The following is a 17,241-nucleotide window of genomic DNA, read 5'->3' on the forward strand; positions in this document are numbered from 1 at the left end:
CTCATACAGAATGACCGCTTTCAGGCAGTCAGTTGCTATGACATACTTAGGATTTGAGAATAGTCTTTGGTGTAAAATAACAGCAAAGGTAAGGCTGTAGGCTTCGGCCATCGGATGGGAGCTGGTCTCGCACTGCTGCATGCCTCGGACCCTCAGGTCTCCCAAGAAGTATTGTGTTTTCTCTTTAAACTTTAAACAATGCCTACAAAAATTTCTGATGAGAAGGAGACTAGAATTTTTGTAGGCAAACACCTAAAGAAAACTGGCATGAAGTGCACCAAGATAATAATTGCATGTGGGATTTCTTTTCAAATTCACAGTTTATCTCTCGCTTTGTATTGTCGATTTTGAAACGATGCCCTCTGGCTGAGGACTCCACATGAATCAGAAATGTCCTTGTTCAGCCAAAAGTCTTAGAGCATTCAACAAGTTTTGTCTTAAATCTCAACTTCCTCAGAAACCAGTGATTCATGACACTTAGAATTTCAGGTTGAGTGTTTGTTCTGAACTTAAGTGTATAACAGTGTGTGGAGAAAATATATCCCAAGTCTATTCTAAATCTTCCAAATGCTGAAGGCAAATTATAAAAATAATACTAAATATTCAATATCATTAGAAGTCGAATTCCATTTAGAGGAAGGGAAATGATTTTTTCAGCCTGGTATTGGGGTATTCGGCTTTTTCAGACTTCTTCCAGCTAATTAGAACAATCAGGAAGAGACAATTGATACTGAGGGAAGTAAAAAAAAAAAAAAACAACTTTTTTTTTTTTTTAAAAAAGGACAAGAAAAGTATCGATGAGCCATTCAGCCACTTTCTGGCCAGTCTGACCAGATTTATCCCTCTGGCCTCAAACATTTGGGTGCCACAGGTGTTGTGATTAGACACCTGCCCCACAGCGGCCCCGGCACCATTTTGGGGTTCAGGCTGTGGCAGTCAGTCAGGAAGGGCGGGAAAAGGACCCCAGCCGTTAGGAAGGGCGGGGCCAGCTGCTGTCTGTCAAATCGAGCGGAAAAGGGCATTGGTCGGCTGGGAAGGGCGGGAAAAGCCATTGGTCGGCTGGGAAGGGCGGGAAGGTTCCCTCGTCAGCGCGGGCGGGCGTGGCCGCTCCTGGCCCTTAGCAAGGGCAGGAAAAGCCCTCCATTGGCCAGGAAAAGATGTTGTTTGACTAGTTTATACTGCCATGTTCTGTTTGTCCTGACCAGCTGGCCCTTCAATTTGACCTCAAAGAATGAGTTTTAGGTCCAGTGGCCAGAATAGACTTTCCTAATCCATCGGTCTCTTTGGTCCCTTCTTTAAAATGGCTTCGTCCCTCCCAGGGAGGTTGGGCTGGTCTGCGTCAGGTGCCACGGAGGACCACAGTGTGTGCTCCTCTGAGGTGCCAGCAGGGAATGAAGCTGGCCTCGGGGAAACAAGTGGATCTGCTCATAGGAGCCATGTCCCTAGGTAAAAGTTGTGAAAAGCAGTGCTTGTGCCATCTTTCTGTGGTGGTAGCTCAGTTGGTAGTGCTTGTGCTAAAGTGAAAAACACACCCACTACAAAAACACCAGGGAGAAGCAGCTTTCGTGCTGTGCCAGCACCATCTCTCTTTCTTCAGACTTCTCAAAAAGTCTGTAGGTACAGATGGAAATGCCAAAAAGGATGACAAAACAAACACATTGAATGTCACTAACAAAAAAAGACTGCTCCCATGCACAGTGTCAGCCCCTGAGGCTAAAAGAGACAGGGAACATCTTAGAAGTATTTTAAGAGCAAAAGGATGACAATAATAATAATATGACTTGGACAGTTCTTGGTCTTTGTGGCAGGGTATGGGAAATGGTTCTAGCCATTTACAGTTTGGAGTGTATTGGTTTATTACATTGCAGACTTTATTTGTAACTGTTTCTCTTGTGTATTTTTATTATTTGTGCTCTCTACAGGTGCTATAAAATTAGTCATTTATGCTATTAATGTTGAAGATGGTTTCCTGTGTTTCCTGTGCTATAAAGAAACTTGTATCCATTCATGCTGCAACCTGTGAGAAATGAGCAGAGAAACCCTATGAGATAGACAGGGCCTGCCCTTCTCAGCTCAGATTTCACCATTAACTAAACCAGAGTGTATTTTAAGTAGGCATACTTAGCCAGTATTGCGTGTTTGCTTATTAAAATTCAATTAATCTCTGCAAAAGGAGATGAAATATCAGCAAGGGGTACAAAGAAAATTGCTGTCCTTTTCCCACTTTGTCACATTTACAGCTTCTGTTGGCCAAGAAATGAGGAAACTTTGATGGGAACAGCAACCTCGACTTTCATATTCTGTAGTGAACTTTGAAATGTATATGGAATTTTAAGACACTATCAAAATAATGACGTGTACAAGTATCAAAACAATGACATAGTTTAGATTTCCTAGCAGCCTAGCCATTCTTTCAGCCACCTGCCTCTGCATATTTTTGTTAACCTCAACTCTAATTTTTGTTGAGTTGACCTGTACTGTAGTCAGCTTTGCTTATCAATTTTATTCTTACCCTTTGCTGTATTATGCATTTAGCTCACCAGCAGACCATTTCCTCTCTACTTAATAGAATGTCTATTTTGGATATGGCAGTAATATGTAGGATTTTAAGTTGAAGGAACAGACTGTGAGTCTGAGAGTCAGGGAATCTCTCTGTGTTTGCGATTATTCATCTGATTCATCTGAATACAGAAAAATATCTTTCATTGTGTTCATTGAACAATTTAATCTTATTGGACAAAAATGTTAGTAATACTAGTAGTTTCATTCAGTATACAGATACTACTATGAATAATGTTTTAAAAGAAAAGGTTAATACTTTCCAGAAATTGTTCAGCTAAAACTGGATTTTTTTATTTTATTTTTTATTTTTTTTGAGAACAAATAGTAAGTGGACGCTGAGCTACAAAATGGAAGAAGTGTAGTCAGCTGATAGAAGAGAGCTTTCGTGACACCTCATTATTGTTTAAGGAGACTCGCAGCTAGGTTTAAAAAATTATTCTTGCTGATTTTGTAACACTAGGATAATTCATTCGGTGTGGTCTGCACTGGTATTGACTCATCTTTTCTTAGTATATTACTTAAAAACAAAATTGGACTTTGCTGATAAATCTTTGAACTAAAATAATTTTTTTCCTACTCTTTTAATTCCTACTTACATTTACAAGGGAATATAGTACAGCTGTAATTTTAAGGACAGCTGAAATATTGGCATCAGATTGCTTATGAAAATAAAAAGCATCTGTCATAACACTGAGACCAGCCTACAGTTTTGATGTAAGGGATCTGCTTGCAAGGTTACTTTGTCTTTTTAGGTGAAAGATACAGATTTTATGCTTTTCACAGTGCATCTGTTGAGATGGAACCTTCGTATAATTAAAACTCTTAACAGTTTGTTTAGGGCAACAGATCAAAAGGTTAATGTGCAATGGTACAACAGGATGTATTTGTACTGTTGAACGTTTTTTAAATTTACAGCATTTAAAAACAACTTAGCTCAAATCATAGCCAAAGCCAATATTACATCATGTAAAGTAAAACATTAATCATTAGTCATGAAGCAGCCAGTTGGTCTAAAAGTTCATCTGGTGAAAAATTTGATGGTTTAAGGATTGAATAGAAATGTACTTTTAATTGTGTTCTCAGTCATGCATCCAGAATAGAAAATCAAATATCTTTGGGAAGCTAAGGAAAAGAAAATTCAAAAGCAAGCATTTTTGATCTCCATATTTTTGAAACAAATATATTCTTAAAGCAGTTTTGAGTTAAATGAATTCTGTAAGGATGGTGATAGATGATCAGAATGTAAAATAGAACTATATTTAATCATATAAATTGTATCACTAATTTTCTTTCTTTCAGTTCTGAAGTTCTTGAAGCAATTGAAAATGTTATTCAAGATGTATTTGAAAGCTTGTCCAAACAACAAGCACCTGTTCTCACAGTGACTAGGAGATCAGATTGGAGGAATATTGAGTAAGTTTTATATAGTTTAAAGTCCTGCCTTATGTTATTATAAATGTCATGAATATAAATTTGATTGTATAATGTCTAGAAAAGTTAATCTTATGTAGTTCTGTAAGTATTAGAGTCAATATATAATTTGGCTTCTTAAAAAAATAATGGACAAATAAAAAGTGGTGTTTAGTACTCAATCTGCATAGACAGGCACTGTGCATTTAGTCAAATAACAGCAGACCATTAACATAAAGGGGAATGTAAAACTTCTGTAAAAGGGTCAGAAAGGAAATAGGTCCTATATACAATAATTTTCTGGATACGGTAGAAAACAGAAATAATACATTTTATTTGATTAAAAAAATAAAAATCTTTTAGGCTGGAAACAATTGCTAGCAATTTCATTTTCTAATCAACTTTCTGTGCTTCCCATTTTCTTTTTCTCTGCTTTTCTTCATGGTATCTTATTTCTTCAAATGACAGTGATAAAGTTATCCTCTCTGTATTCTTCAGAGAAGATACTGTTCTCTTACCTTCATGTTGTGTCCGTGTACTTTTCCAAGTCCATGACTAGCCAAATAAAGTAAAACAAGTTTCTGAATTGTTATCTAAATTTCATATCTCATGCCAGTTTACCTAGACAGGATCAGAGGAAAACAACCTGTCCTTTATAACACAGATCTACAGAAGTTGCCTGTGCAACAGTATTTTTCCAAGGCACTCATTTCAGCTGAAAATACCTGAAACCAAGAAAGTAATTGCTTTCTATAATATGGAAGCAAAATGATAAAGGAAGAAACAAATCTAAATTCTTGTCTTGTAATGGCTTTGGGCATCATTGGGTTAAAGGATATTTAGATCAATAAGATTGCAGAGGTGCTTGTAAGTGGGCACATTACAAACGTTCAGATTGCAAAAGCACAGCAAACCTTCCAAGCATTACACTTTGGTGAAATACTCATTTAATGACAACAATAAATTTCTGTCAATCAGAGAACCTGAAGGGCCTGAAGGTAATCAGTTAACTGAAATGCTAGTGAATTTAGTCATTTCTATCCTGGTAGCTTGACAAAAAGTGTTTCACTCAGATGTCTGTAAAAATCAAAAACTATAACAAAACTTTGCAATTTTTGGCAGTCTTGGGGAAAATGGCATTCCAGGCTAGAAAAACAAATGTGAGATGTTATTTGCCATCAGAATACATAGGGGGCAAAATGTTCATATTAAAACATCACAGTATGTTAAAAATAAGATTCATCAATCAAATTTAAAAAGCTGAAACATTATTTATGGTGGAGAAATGTAAACTCATGTATTCATTCCATTACAAAATGATGTGCGTACTTGTTTAATACAACAGGATTTCTGAGGAGGTTAAAATAAAAATAAGTAAGCAAATAAAAATAAAAAGCACCCCTCCCCCCAATGTAACAGGAATGGTAGAAAAGATAGTTAGTGGGGCTTATTTTTCCTTATTTAGGCAGCATTTCCATTCCTAATCTGCACAACTGGAATCTGCAGGGCAGGAGCTTGTGGAAATGAGAGAATGAATTCATGTTTGAAACGTTCCCTGTAAACATAGAGATATTTACCTGAGAATGAGGTCAATCGGTGAGAATGCCAGGCCTAAAGCAGTACAATTGGTTTCCATTGAGCAAATTTATGTTAAAATAAATACATAAATAAATACAGTTTTCATAGAGTGGAAAGATTTTACAGAAAACTGTTCTGTTGGGATAAATGCAGTACTAGGAAAAATCTGATATACAAAAAATCTGTATCTGATATACAGCTAGGTTAAGGTTTTCTTTCTGAGCTATCTGTGTGAGTCAAACTGATCTTAAATATAATGTTTCTAAAATGAAGTGTTCCTTATTTACCCTAACAGAGCAATCCGGCAAAGTTTCATTCTGTGCAGTTACAGTGTAGGGAACAAGGCACACACACGTTTTCAATGTTGCAGCACAAAGGCAAGAAAGTTGCTTTGAAGCAGAAAGGCAGATGCTACACTATGCCGTCTGCTGCTGCTGTGCCTTACACAGCGCTGTGGTGTGTTCTGCCACCCAAAGGATGCATGGAGCAAAACCTTAGACAAAGAAAAATTTAGAAATGTTATGTGGTTTTGTATAAACTAATGGTCATTTAACCATCGATACTTTTTAAAAGTAGGTACAGAAATCTAAAATGAAAAACAATGCGTTATAGACAGGACTGTCATTAAAATAAGACACTAAAATGAGCTGTTGTTAAGAAAACAAGTGATTCTTCATACCTACCTTCCGGTATGAAATGTTTAAAAATTAAATCGTGGAGCTCATTTAGATGAGTGAACTGTTTAGAGAATAGGATGACCCCCATTTTTCTTTCCAAAAGTTCCAAAAATGAAATCTATTTATTTTGATAATAAGGGCATAAATCAGATCATATTATTGTAATATTAAATAATTACACTTTCTCATACATTCTACACCAGAAAGTTACTATGTTAAATTTGACTTGTATACTAGTAATAAATCACATTTTTTCCTGTGTTACGTATTTGTTTGTTAGTAGTCTGTACTCAGTTTGAAAATAGAGCTAGCATGTATGATTTTAGGAAAGTGGTCTTAGTCTGAATTATCTTGGATAGAGTAATTTACATATCTTCACAAGATTACAGTTTGCTGTATTTTGCAATGTATCAGATTTAAAGATTCTGTAGGTCTACAGATGGTACCATATTGTACTACAAAACAAATCAGAAGTGACTGCCCTAGATCAGCAACAAAGTTTGGTAAGTTAAAAAAACAAATGTTCAAATTCAGAATTCTTAACTTTTTTTTTTTTTTCTTGTATTTTAGTTTGAAACTTTGTAAAAGATATAATTTTTGTCTTGTGCTTTAGAAGTGTAAGACTAATAAAACTTGCAATTATGACCAGCCCTTCAGCTTTTCTCTGTTAACTTATGGGGTGACAGTGAAATCAATACAAAATTATTATAGTTTCTACACTCCCTGACTGAATACCAGCTGGAGGCATATACACAAGGTTGTCATACAAAAATATAACCATTCTTCAAAAAGCTAACTGGTAAAGTGATCTTGGAATATGGACAATAAACTAATTTATTTTTCTAAATCTGTCAATTCATTTCTTGGCCTTGATTACAAGGCATATATTCCCTAACTCAACTCCATCATTTTTTTTTTCTAGTTATGCTAGAAATTATTGAGTCTGTTAGCACAACCTCTCTGTATTTTCACAGCATGTTACAATGCGTGCACAAATTGTATTCATGTTTCAGTGTTTTATGTTTTGAGACACAAATATGGGTCAATATAAACAAATATTATAGTATGTGCATTTCTGAAAATTGATATGATTAAAATTTTTGAAGTGTATTTTTTCAGCTCTGATGCTCAAAATATTGTCTATGATCTACAAGATGGTGCAGAGCGATACTTATGCAACTAAAAGGTAACAGTGCAATTCTATAATTTCAGATAAAGTTTTATTTTAAGAATGCCACTGTGAAAAACAAACAGCCACTAGGATATATACCTTTAGGATAACAGATTTCTCTATGTGAAATGCTATACACTGATTTTATTATCTATGCCCTCAGTAAAATGTTGTTCTCTGTTCTCATAAGCTGACTATTTCAATATTATAATTACAAATACATATTTTGTCTTGATAGGGATATATATTACTCAGATACACAACTGTTTGGTAGCCAGAGTGTTGTGGACAATATAATCAATGACATTTCTTGTATGCTTAAGATACCTCGGAGAAGTCTACATATAGTAAGTGGCTTATTATTAATGTTTTGATTCTGTTGTTATTTCCCAATCATATAGATCATACTGAAAGCTGAAATATCAAGAAAAAAAGTGATTATTAGGAAATATGTAGTTAAAATAGAAAGTGTTATTTGTGCAAATGAAACCTTATTAGGTTTTGAACACTCTGAAGGTTCCTTTCTTCAGAGAAAATTCATAGACTACAAGACATCTGTTTCACAGTTTATACTTGAATGATTTGCTAACTTGTGGTTTAAGTGAAAATTTCAGGTGAGTCAGAGGTGTAAGGTTTGGACTTACTTTTATTTCATGCTTACAAGAATTCTTTTGTATCCATAAATGTAGTTGCTAACATAACTTACTGTAAATACACCTTTATATACATGATGACAGCAATGTTGCTTTGGTTTTTAAAAGGTTGGTCTTAGCTGATAACTACTTACTATGTTGTTCCTCTCCCCCCCCACCCCTAGCCCCTTCCTCCCCAAGTTTCTTGTTTTGCCTGTGTAATGCAGTAAAATAAAATCATATAACTTACAATTTACTGTATACAACTTATTATTTTTTTTTCAGCTGTCTACAACTAAAGGTTTTGTTGCTGGTAATTTAAGTTATACTGAGGAAGATGGTACAAAAGTGAATTGTACCTGTGGTGCAACAGTATGTATTATATAACAATAACAGTAATTAGAATAAATAGAATAGTTTCAGTTGGAAGGAACTTACATAGATCACCATCTACCTTTGTGGACTGCACTTCTTGTAGCTCAGTGTGCTGTATACATTTATTATACAGACCTGTAATCGTGCTACCTATGCAGCTACCAGCCAGTGAGTCCCCATCTGCCTGAATCTAACCCAGGTACAGCTTATGGTCCCTCTCACTGTGTACTAGGTAAAGAACATGAATGAGAGCTGTGGACACTGTCTAGGGTATGTGAAGGAGAAGGAAACAGATGTAAAGAGGACAGGTCTGTATATATGGTGTGGACTTGGGGAGAGGTTATCAAAGGCAGTACTGAGCTAAAGAGAAGTCTATACCCACAGCTTGATAAGTAGTCAAGAGCCAGAAGTGTTTTGAGGAGATGAGATTCAACTAATCTGGTCCTATAAGATTTCCCGTAGATGAAAAGATTATGAAAGCAGGAGCAGAACTTAGATTTGCTGACTGTTGTCATGATTTACTGGAAAATCTATTCATTGTAAGCCTAAACTGATGATTTCAAAATGGAAAGATGACCTTAGCTGCCTATTATACTTTGTCTTAAAGTAAAGCATAAAGACCCCTGTTATTAATACTCTTCTACAGCTCTTCATAGTTTTATTTGTTGAGTTGTTCCACACTGGCACCGGAGGTGATTTAGCAGTCAGGAGTAAAAGCAGACCACACACTTCAATGTATATATAGTCTTTTGCCAAGTTCTTCCTCCAGTTCCTTTTTCTCATCCATATGCTTGCCAGATTGAGCCAATCCTAATATGAGGTGTAAAGTAAACATTACTGTGTCTTAAAACTGTTGCTCCAAGATAGTTATAAAAACAGGTTATAGGTTAATAAAAGAAAGGATTAAATGGTCTTCCAAAAAGAATGCCTAAATGTTTTAAACCTGTATTAAATTTTCAATTTTCACATCAAGATGACTTTTCTTCTGGGTAAAAAAAGATAAAAAAACGAATCAAGACATTGTTATCTCTGTAATGCCCATATGATGAACAATCTTTGGTGACAGTAGCACAAACATGCTTTTGAAAAGCATCTTGTTATAACAGGAGGACTTCTATAAGACCATACAATAGAACAGGATATAAATGGTTGAATGTACTTATAAAGCAGTGAAAACGTCAAAATCAATCTTGTATATAAGAAGATGAATGGTTGTTTTAGGATGTAATTGTGTTCTTCATTACCTAATGTTGTTATTTTAAAATGTATCAGTTTCTCTATTATAAATGATTAATATAATTTTTGTTGTTTTAGGCAGTCACTGTGCCATCTAATGTTCAAGGAATTAAAAGTATCCTTTGAGCTAAAACTCTCGTTGTAGACTGAAAATATAAAGTAAAAACAAAGAATATTCCAAGTTAAACAATGTTCTGGTATTTTTTTCTCTGCTTGCTGGCTCTGAAATCGAGTCACGAACACTGCTTTTGGCTCCAAAGTATGTATTTTAAAGCATTCAATTTGAATTAATTGGTGCAATGGATCATTTTACATGCAGGTAGCCTTAACATAAAAGATTTAAACTCACATGCCAAATTTATATTAATCGTAGAAAAAGATGCAACTTTTCAGAGACTACTGGATGATGACTTCTGCATTAAATTGTCCCCATGTATAATGATTACGGTATGCAACTTACATCTTATATCATCTTGTTAGACATCAGAATAGAGAAGACTTTACACTATGCAGAAAACTACATATGTATCAGCTACCCATAATAGTCAGTCATATCTAGAACTTGTTTTATATTGTTTCTTTAGTGCCTTAAGTATTTTTGAGAAGAAAAAAGTGGCCTTTTAATTTTTATGCCAGTTTATACAGATACTGGAGTACATCTGTGTGTCAACTCCCAGAGCTTACACAGAGAAATGTATGATAATTCTACAGGGCCTATAATCCAGGACATCTGCAGTGCTGCTCCCAAACCCTTGTTCCTTCTTCCCTTCCCACAGAGAGAAAATAAGAGTGTACCATTTTCCCTGTGAGATAGCTGCTGGAAAAATATTCCTGCAAACATTTTGTTTGCTTGTTTTAAATGGCAAATGTAAACACACATGTAGCCAGATGTTGTTTTAATTAATTTAAAACTGTCTGCTTTATTTTATTTCCTTAGGGAAGAGGCATACCAGATCTGAATACACGCCTTTTGGTCAGAAAGCTGTGGGATACATTTCAAATTCCTGTTTTCACCCTTATGGATGCTGATCCACATGGTAAATCTGTAGAGGTTCAGTAACATAAAAAGAAAGCAGAATTTATTTAGAATCTAGTTTCTCACTTTTATGGGAAGGTGCTTATGGCATAGAGTGGGCAATCCAACACAAACAGAAAGTTTCTGATTTATGCAGAATATGTCTAGGAGTACAGAAGTTTAACTGAGACATCAGTACTGGCCTGATTCCCACTCAACGTACTCTTATTGTCTGTGATGATTTGCTGTGCTCTGAGGTCTTAATAAAATCTTGCTTTGTACCTAAAAAATATTTTTATACAATTTGTAGGTCGTATTAGAACTAGATTTTCACAAGACCTGTGGGCCTAGAAATGAGAATAAGCATCATGGAATTTATGACCCATTGTACAATTCCACTGATTTTAATGAGTTATGCACCTGACTACTATTTAAAGTCTCAGGAGGTCCTAGATAAATACTTTCAAAAATGTAGCTCTGATAAGAGTTCTAGCAGTTGGTTAAACTGCTCCTTTTGTAAAACCAAAAGAAATAACAGGAACTTCCATAAACATTGCTTGGTTTGGTATAAAACAGAATTTTTGGTATAAAACAGAATTTTTGGAAATTCATAGGGTAGACAGATATGAAGAAAATTGTATTTTTGAACAAAGTGAGTCTTTTATTGATTTTTAAAGTAGTTTATATAGTCTTATATAAATAATTCAGCACTCATGACGTCAATAATTTATGCAGTGAAATCTAGAACCTACTAGTAGGATGCCAGCAGGAACAAAATTAATCTTAAAATTGAGGCTGTGCTGGCAAATGGGAATGCTAAAGATATGAGGACTCATCTCAAAATAGTTACCTGGATATCGCTGTATTGGACATACTGGAAGTACTTCACATCTCATAGTTTTGGTGGGGTTGTTTGTTTGTTTTCTACTGAGAACATGAACAGCTGTGAACTGCAGACTCAACGGTCAGTCTTAACTTATCAAAATTTGCAGAATTTATCTGTAAGTTACTTGTATCAAAGAATAGCCCATAGGCTATCTATATGTTTTGAAGATCATCTGCCCAAAAGCTGAAATGCAAATCCTAGACATAGACTAATCTGGAACTTCCTTTGTTACTGAAAAGTAAACGCTTTTTAATTTTCACCCTGCCATATCAGAAATATCACAGTGGCAGAACTTTGCCGTTTTTTTTTTTTTCTTTCTTTCTTTTTTTCCCGTAAGAAGTGGGAATGTGGCATGAAATCTGGATTATTTGCACTGTTTCATTCCCACTGTCTGAGAGGCAACATGACCAGATTGAGCATATCGTGGAATACTGTTTGCGTGGAATACTGTTTGTCTTTATTTTTTGTCTTTATTTTTCTGTGGCCATGCTGAGGGGAAGTTAAGATGGGTCAGACTTCCTGAAGCTTATATGCTGTTGCTGTTGTGTGAAATAAGCTTCAAAACCTTGTTCTGATGATTCAACTGCAGAACAGCTTGATAGCATATACTTGGTTTTGTAAATACTCTTTGAAATGCAACTTTATGTAAATTATTTCTTGGTTCAACCAGTTAAAAATTAGAGATGTTTAGGATACTGACTGAGCCCTTTGTTGTGAAGAAATACTTAAGGAGAAAACAGCAATGGTGAAAAAACTTAGAGTTGTAGCTGGTATGCTTTAAACCACAGTCTCTGGTGTCTGTAGTTCAAGATAAATAACTGAATTTTAAGCTAAAAACAAGAATTGGTGGTACTCTTCAGTATACATCGAAAAACTGCATTAATTAATGCATATTTGCACTATTCAAATATCTGGTAAATGTTACTAAATATCTGGTAAATGTTACTAAATGTACTGTTTTTTTTTTTTTCCTTTTGTTTTTATTGCAGAAAATTTTGAGCAGAGCAGCACAGTTTAAAAAGAAAAATAAGTTATCAAATCAGAAAATAAATCTGATAGGCATAGTTTTATTTCACAAAAAATCAAAGTCTGTCTGCTGACAATTAATAGAATTGCTTAAATGTAAAATATGTTTTAAGTATTAAATAAGTAAAGTACACACAATGTTTTAACAAAGCCTGAATACACAGCTGGGTGGGTTGTTGATTTTTTTTCAAGCTCTTAAACATCTCATAACTGAAATTTAGACCAAGCTGAAGTGTATGAGATTTTTATCAGGAACTTTAAGAAAGTAATTGCTATAATTTTGCTATAAAGCAATAGTGTTAAGAGATATGGATTACACAAGATTAATGGAAAAAAAAAAAAAAAAAAAAAGACAATATTCCTGCCTGATGTTGGACAACGTGTATGAGAGCTGATTATCCTTGCTTCTGAAATGACTATGTGTGGACAGTGTGAAACATTTTACTATATAAAGATGAATGAATAGATGATACATCAAATTCTGATTATTTTGACATACACTAAAAATAATTTTAAACCATAAAGAACTTCACTAATCATAATGTCATAACTGTTATGCCATAAAAGTGAATTCTTAATGTAGTCTTCTTAAGCGTGGTGATAAACAGACATTTGATATTTTATATTCTCCAACCTAGGTATAGAAATAATGTGCATCTATAAATATGGATCTGTGGTGAGTATAATTTTTCCATTTCAAAATATATTATTTTTTAGTCCTGCCTTGAAGCTTGGATGTAGTATGAGTTAGAATAGTTACTACCTTTGGCATTTTGTTTCAGCACAGACACAGTTTTTAGGCCTTCTGTATCTGCAAAAACAGCTTCTTTCTGCAACAAAAAGAAACTGGATAATAATGTCAGGTGTTTCATTTAACCATGTTTCACAGCTTTTTTCCTGCTGTACAGGTAGTTTTCAGGAAGTCCAAATAGAAAAGTGTTCTTCATTTTCTTTTGTTTCTGCCTTAGAAGACAAATGAAGGCTGGGAATGAAAAGAACATAACTTGTGAGATGGGTGAACTGCTTGATTCTCCATAAAATCTTGTTGTCTTGGTAAAGATTTTGTTTTGGGGTGAGAAGTTACGGATACATGTTTTAGTGTGGAACATTATGGAGGAAGAAGCAAAAGGAATAAGAACGCATATTGTAATACATTGCTAAAAGATGAGGTACAGAAAACAACATGAAAGGCAGGCAGACTAAGGGGAGGGCAGAGAGTAGGAGCAGATGTGTGAACTGTTTGGGAGACCAATGGAGAAAACATCCAAAGTTAAAAACAAACAAACATAAAAACTCACACACAGAGCAAAACACATAAAAACCCTTTGGAAACTAGTCAGACAATTATGTCCAAAGTCAAATATATGTCATAATGTATGTCTCATGGACATACAGGGAGCCAGAATTCCCAAGTGTTCAGGTGACCCGTCAGGCTTTTAACCTTAGAAATGCATGTAAACTAAGAGAACACCATCTTCAAGGATTAAACTAAATCCTCAGGTTCCTTTAAAAGTTTATTTTGTTCAATTGCAGAGTAACACATGTATCAAACTGAAACTCAAATATGCCAAATCCATTACCAACAGTGGAAGTATTCCTTTGTACAACATGTAATTTAAATCACAGAATCACAGAATCATTTAGGTTGGAGAAGACCTCTAAAATCATCTAGTCCAGTCTGCTGTAGTGTGCTATAGGTTTCAGAAGTTTTCATGGATTCTAAAAGCAATCAGACAAAATCAAACACTACTAAATACTGTAACACCGCTTCTGGCTCAGAACGTTGGAGTCACAAACTGCTAGGAGTAGGAATAGCATTCTGAGAAGTATCATTTATTGCATATTTGTTTTTACAGTTTTCCTTTAGATATTTCTGTAGCCATGATACTGGGTCAGATGCCCTTATGTTTGGGCTATTTTTATATAATGTGATACTTTCCAGCAGAAAATATCAGAAATTTTCAGTTGTAATTGTCATTGCTTCTCCTGGCTTCAGTTTTGTTTGGGAGACTCATACTGACTGTGAAAAACAAACAAACAAAAATCAAAACCTATTCAGGCTACAATCTCTTGTGGCTAAATAGTGCAAGCCTTAAAGGAGAATCTGTTTCCAGTAAGGGGATATGGTAAACTCCAGCTGCACCATTTTCTCATGTAACATTCTGATAATAACAAAAAAAATAACCACCTCTGCAATAAAATTTGTGATCTAGGAAGGCATATATCTCAAATGACTTAAACTAAAAGTCACTGAATGTTGTAGTTGACTCTTCTTGTTTCAGTCAATGTCTTTTGAGGCCCATCATCTCACTGTTCCATCTGTAAAGTGGCTTGGTCTCCTTCCATCTGATCTGAAGAGGTTAGTTTATACCCAAAAGAAACAGAAGTATTCTTCTTCTATTTCATAGATAGTAAATACCATCTGACTTAATGCACAAACAAACAACTGACACCTATTATTGTTTTCATACATTATTTTTGGCTTATTATAAAGAAGTAAGTTGGAATTGATATTTCTGAAATATAAGAGAAAATTTAACAACATTATTTACTTTTCAGATTAAATATATGCAAAGATGTCCTGATTCCACTTACAAAGCAAGATCAAAATAAGTTAGCAAGTATACAAAAGAGACCTTACATTGCTTCTCAGCCAATGTGGAAGAAAGAGGCATGTACAAACCTATTGTTTCTTGTTTCTTTCTCCCCACAAAACAAATCCTGTCATCTGCAATCCTGTTTCTCTTTATTTTTATAAGCTCTTAGTGTAGCAGAAAGTTTTTGCAGCACTAAAAGGCAGCAAGATTGATAAATTCATGTCCACTGTCTCTCCAAATCACTGGGGCTCAATTGTTCACAGGCCAGGACTGGCAGCTTTTTTAGCCTTCCTGCTATTAGTCATCTGATGATCATAAGCTGTACATGGGATTTTAATGTTATTTTAAATATTGCAGAATATATTACATACTTAGAAGTAGGGGAACACTTAAAACAATTTCTTATTCTGTACTTGTCCTCTGATCTTGCCTGTAACTTTTAAATCACCTATTGTGTTAAATGGTTAGAAAGGAAGAAAAGGTATTGTGTACCTTCCCCTTGCTGTTTATACTCACCTTATAAGTTATTTGTTTGTGTTGCTGTGAGGTATACACATGAGCATACAATAATTTCAGCTCAGTGGCAGGGAGTTTGCAGCACCATTTCCAGTAATACTAACTTTGTAGCTCTATATGCACATCCAACAAGTGTAATTCTTATTTAAATAATAAGATGAGGTGGTTGCAGCATCACGCATTTTGTTCTTTTTTTTTTTTTTTTTTTTTTTTTAGCTGGAAATTATGGCAGCATCTAAAATGAAGGCTGAAATTCAAGCTTTAACTTCTCTTTCATCAGATTATCTTTCCAGAGTCTATTTACCAAACAAATTGCAATTTGGTGGATGGTTATGAATGCTTGTTTGCCAATTAACTGTTTTTCTTGATAATACTTTCTTGACTGCTTCTTGTTCAGTTTATCACTACAGCTAGATTATGGTTATTTATTCTTTTAAAGCAGAAAATAATGCTGTACAGTCCTTTTAATTTTTGAAGAGTAAAAGGCTTTGTTAACAATTTTTTGGTAAACGTCTCCTGAAAATAATTTTAAGTACAGCGCTGTGGTATTTTGTGTTCACTGTAAACTCAAACCTAAAAGTCAGAGATAGTTCTTCGTTACTGCATATCTCAAGCAGCTATAAATGTTCCAGCAACCAAATTGCTATTTGTTTTCAATGAACAAGTAAGCAAGCAGATGTTACTGATTAAGAATTTAATAAACAACCCTGTTAATGATGCACATCATAACAAAATCCCTTGTTCATTTTTTTTTTTTTTAAAGTTGGCCCTAAAACAGTAAAAAGAAGCCGGAAACTGCAGTGATTAAAGCGTATAATATATTTTACATGAAGAAACCAAACTGAGTACATAGAAAATATTTCTAAAACTGATCCACAGAGTCATCGAATAATATTTTCAGTAGACTTTATATTTTACTCCTGCTCCACCAGTATCCAAATCAAAAGGAACTCGAATTCCTTTTTATTTTCTGCACTGTAGCAGTGTTACTGCCTGCTAGCAACTTCCAGTGTCCGGGTGCACAAATAATCTTGATGCACAAGTAATACACCAGCAGAACTGGGAACTGGGGTTGTTTAGTCTGGAGAAGAGGAGGCTCAGGGGAGAACCTTAAAAGAAGTTGGGGGAGCTGGGGGTTGATCTCTTCTCACAGATAACTAGCGACAGGACCAGAGGGAATGGCCTCAAGTTGTGCCAGGGGAGGTTCGGGTTGGCAATGAGGAGACATTTCTGCTCAGAAAGAGCAGTCAGGCACTGGGACAGGTTGTCCAGGGAGGTGGTGGGGTCACCGTCCCTGGGGGCGTTCAGGGAAAGGTTGGACGTGGTGCTTGGGGACAGGGTTGGGTGTGTGACACTGGTGGTAGGGGGATGGCTGGACCAGGTGATCTTGGAGGGCTTTTCCAACCGTAATGATTCTGTGATCCTACACCCGGCCTTATATCAGGCTGTTTTCACGACAGCGAGTTTCCACACTCCTCAGAGAAATGTTCTACCACCGCCTAACTCCCATTTAAACGTGTCGGGCTTCCCCACCCGCTACCACTAGCTCCAGGTGCCATA

General features: G+C 35.3%; 1 protein-coding gene across 2 annotated transcripts; it reads left to right on the forward strand.

Moving 5' to 3' along the window:
• The first annotated feature begins 1,062 nt into the window (after positions 1-1,062).
• SPO11 (SPO11 initiator of meiotic double strand breaks) lies at positions 1,063-17,088 on the forward strand. 2 transcript variants are annotated; one of them, XM_072026655.1, is made up of 13 exons: positions 1,064-1,446; positions 3,862-3,975; positions 6,642-6,730; positions 7,347-7,413; positions 7,637-7,745; positions 8,316-8,402; positions 9,720-9,756; positions 9,979-10,088; positions 10,579-10,678; positions 13,207-13,244; positions 14,851-14,927; positions 15,128-15,239; positions 15,898-17,088. In XM_072026655.1, the coding sequence occupies exons 1-13, from the start codon at positions 1,301-1,303 to the stop codon at positions 16,015-16,017; spliced, it is 1,206 nt and encodes a 401-aa protein (XP_071882756.1). In that variant the 5' UTR covers positions 1,064-1,300; the 3' UTR covers positions 16,018-17,088. The 2 variants fall into 2 exon arrangements, with proteins under 2 accessions (XP_071882757.1, XP_071882756.1); XM_072026656.1 differs by lacking the exon at positions 8,316-8,402 and having other exon boundaries at positions 1,063-1,446.
• Positions 17,089-17,241: the final 153 nt, after the last annotated feature.

The sequence above is a fragment of the Anas platyrhynchos genome, chromosome 21 (assembly GCF_047663525.1).
Source record: "Anas platyrhynchos isolate ZD024472 breed Pekin duck chromosome 21, IASCAAS_PekinDuck_T2T, whole genome shotgun sequence".
NCBI lineage: Eukaryota > Metazoa > Chordata > Aves > Anseriformes > Anatidae > Anas > Anas platyrhynchos.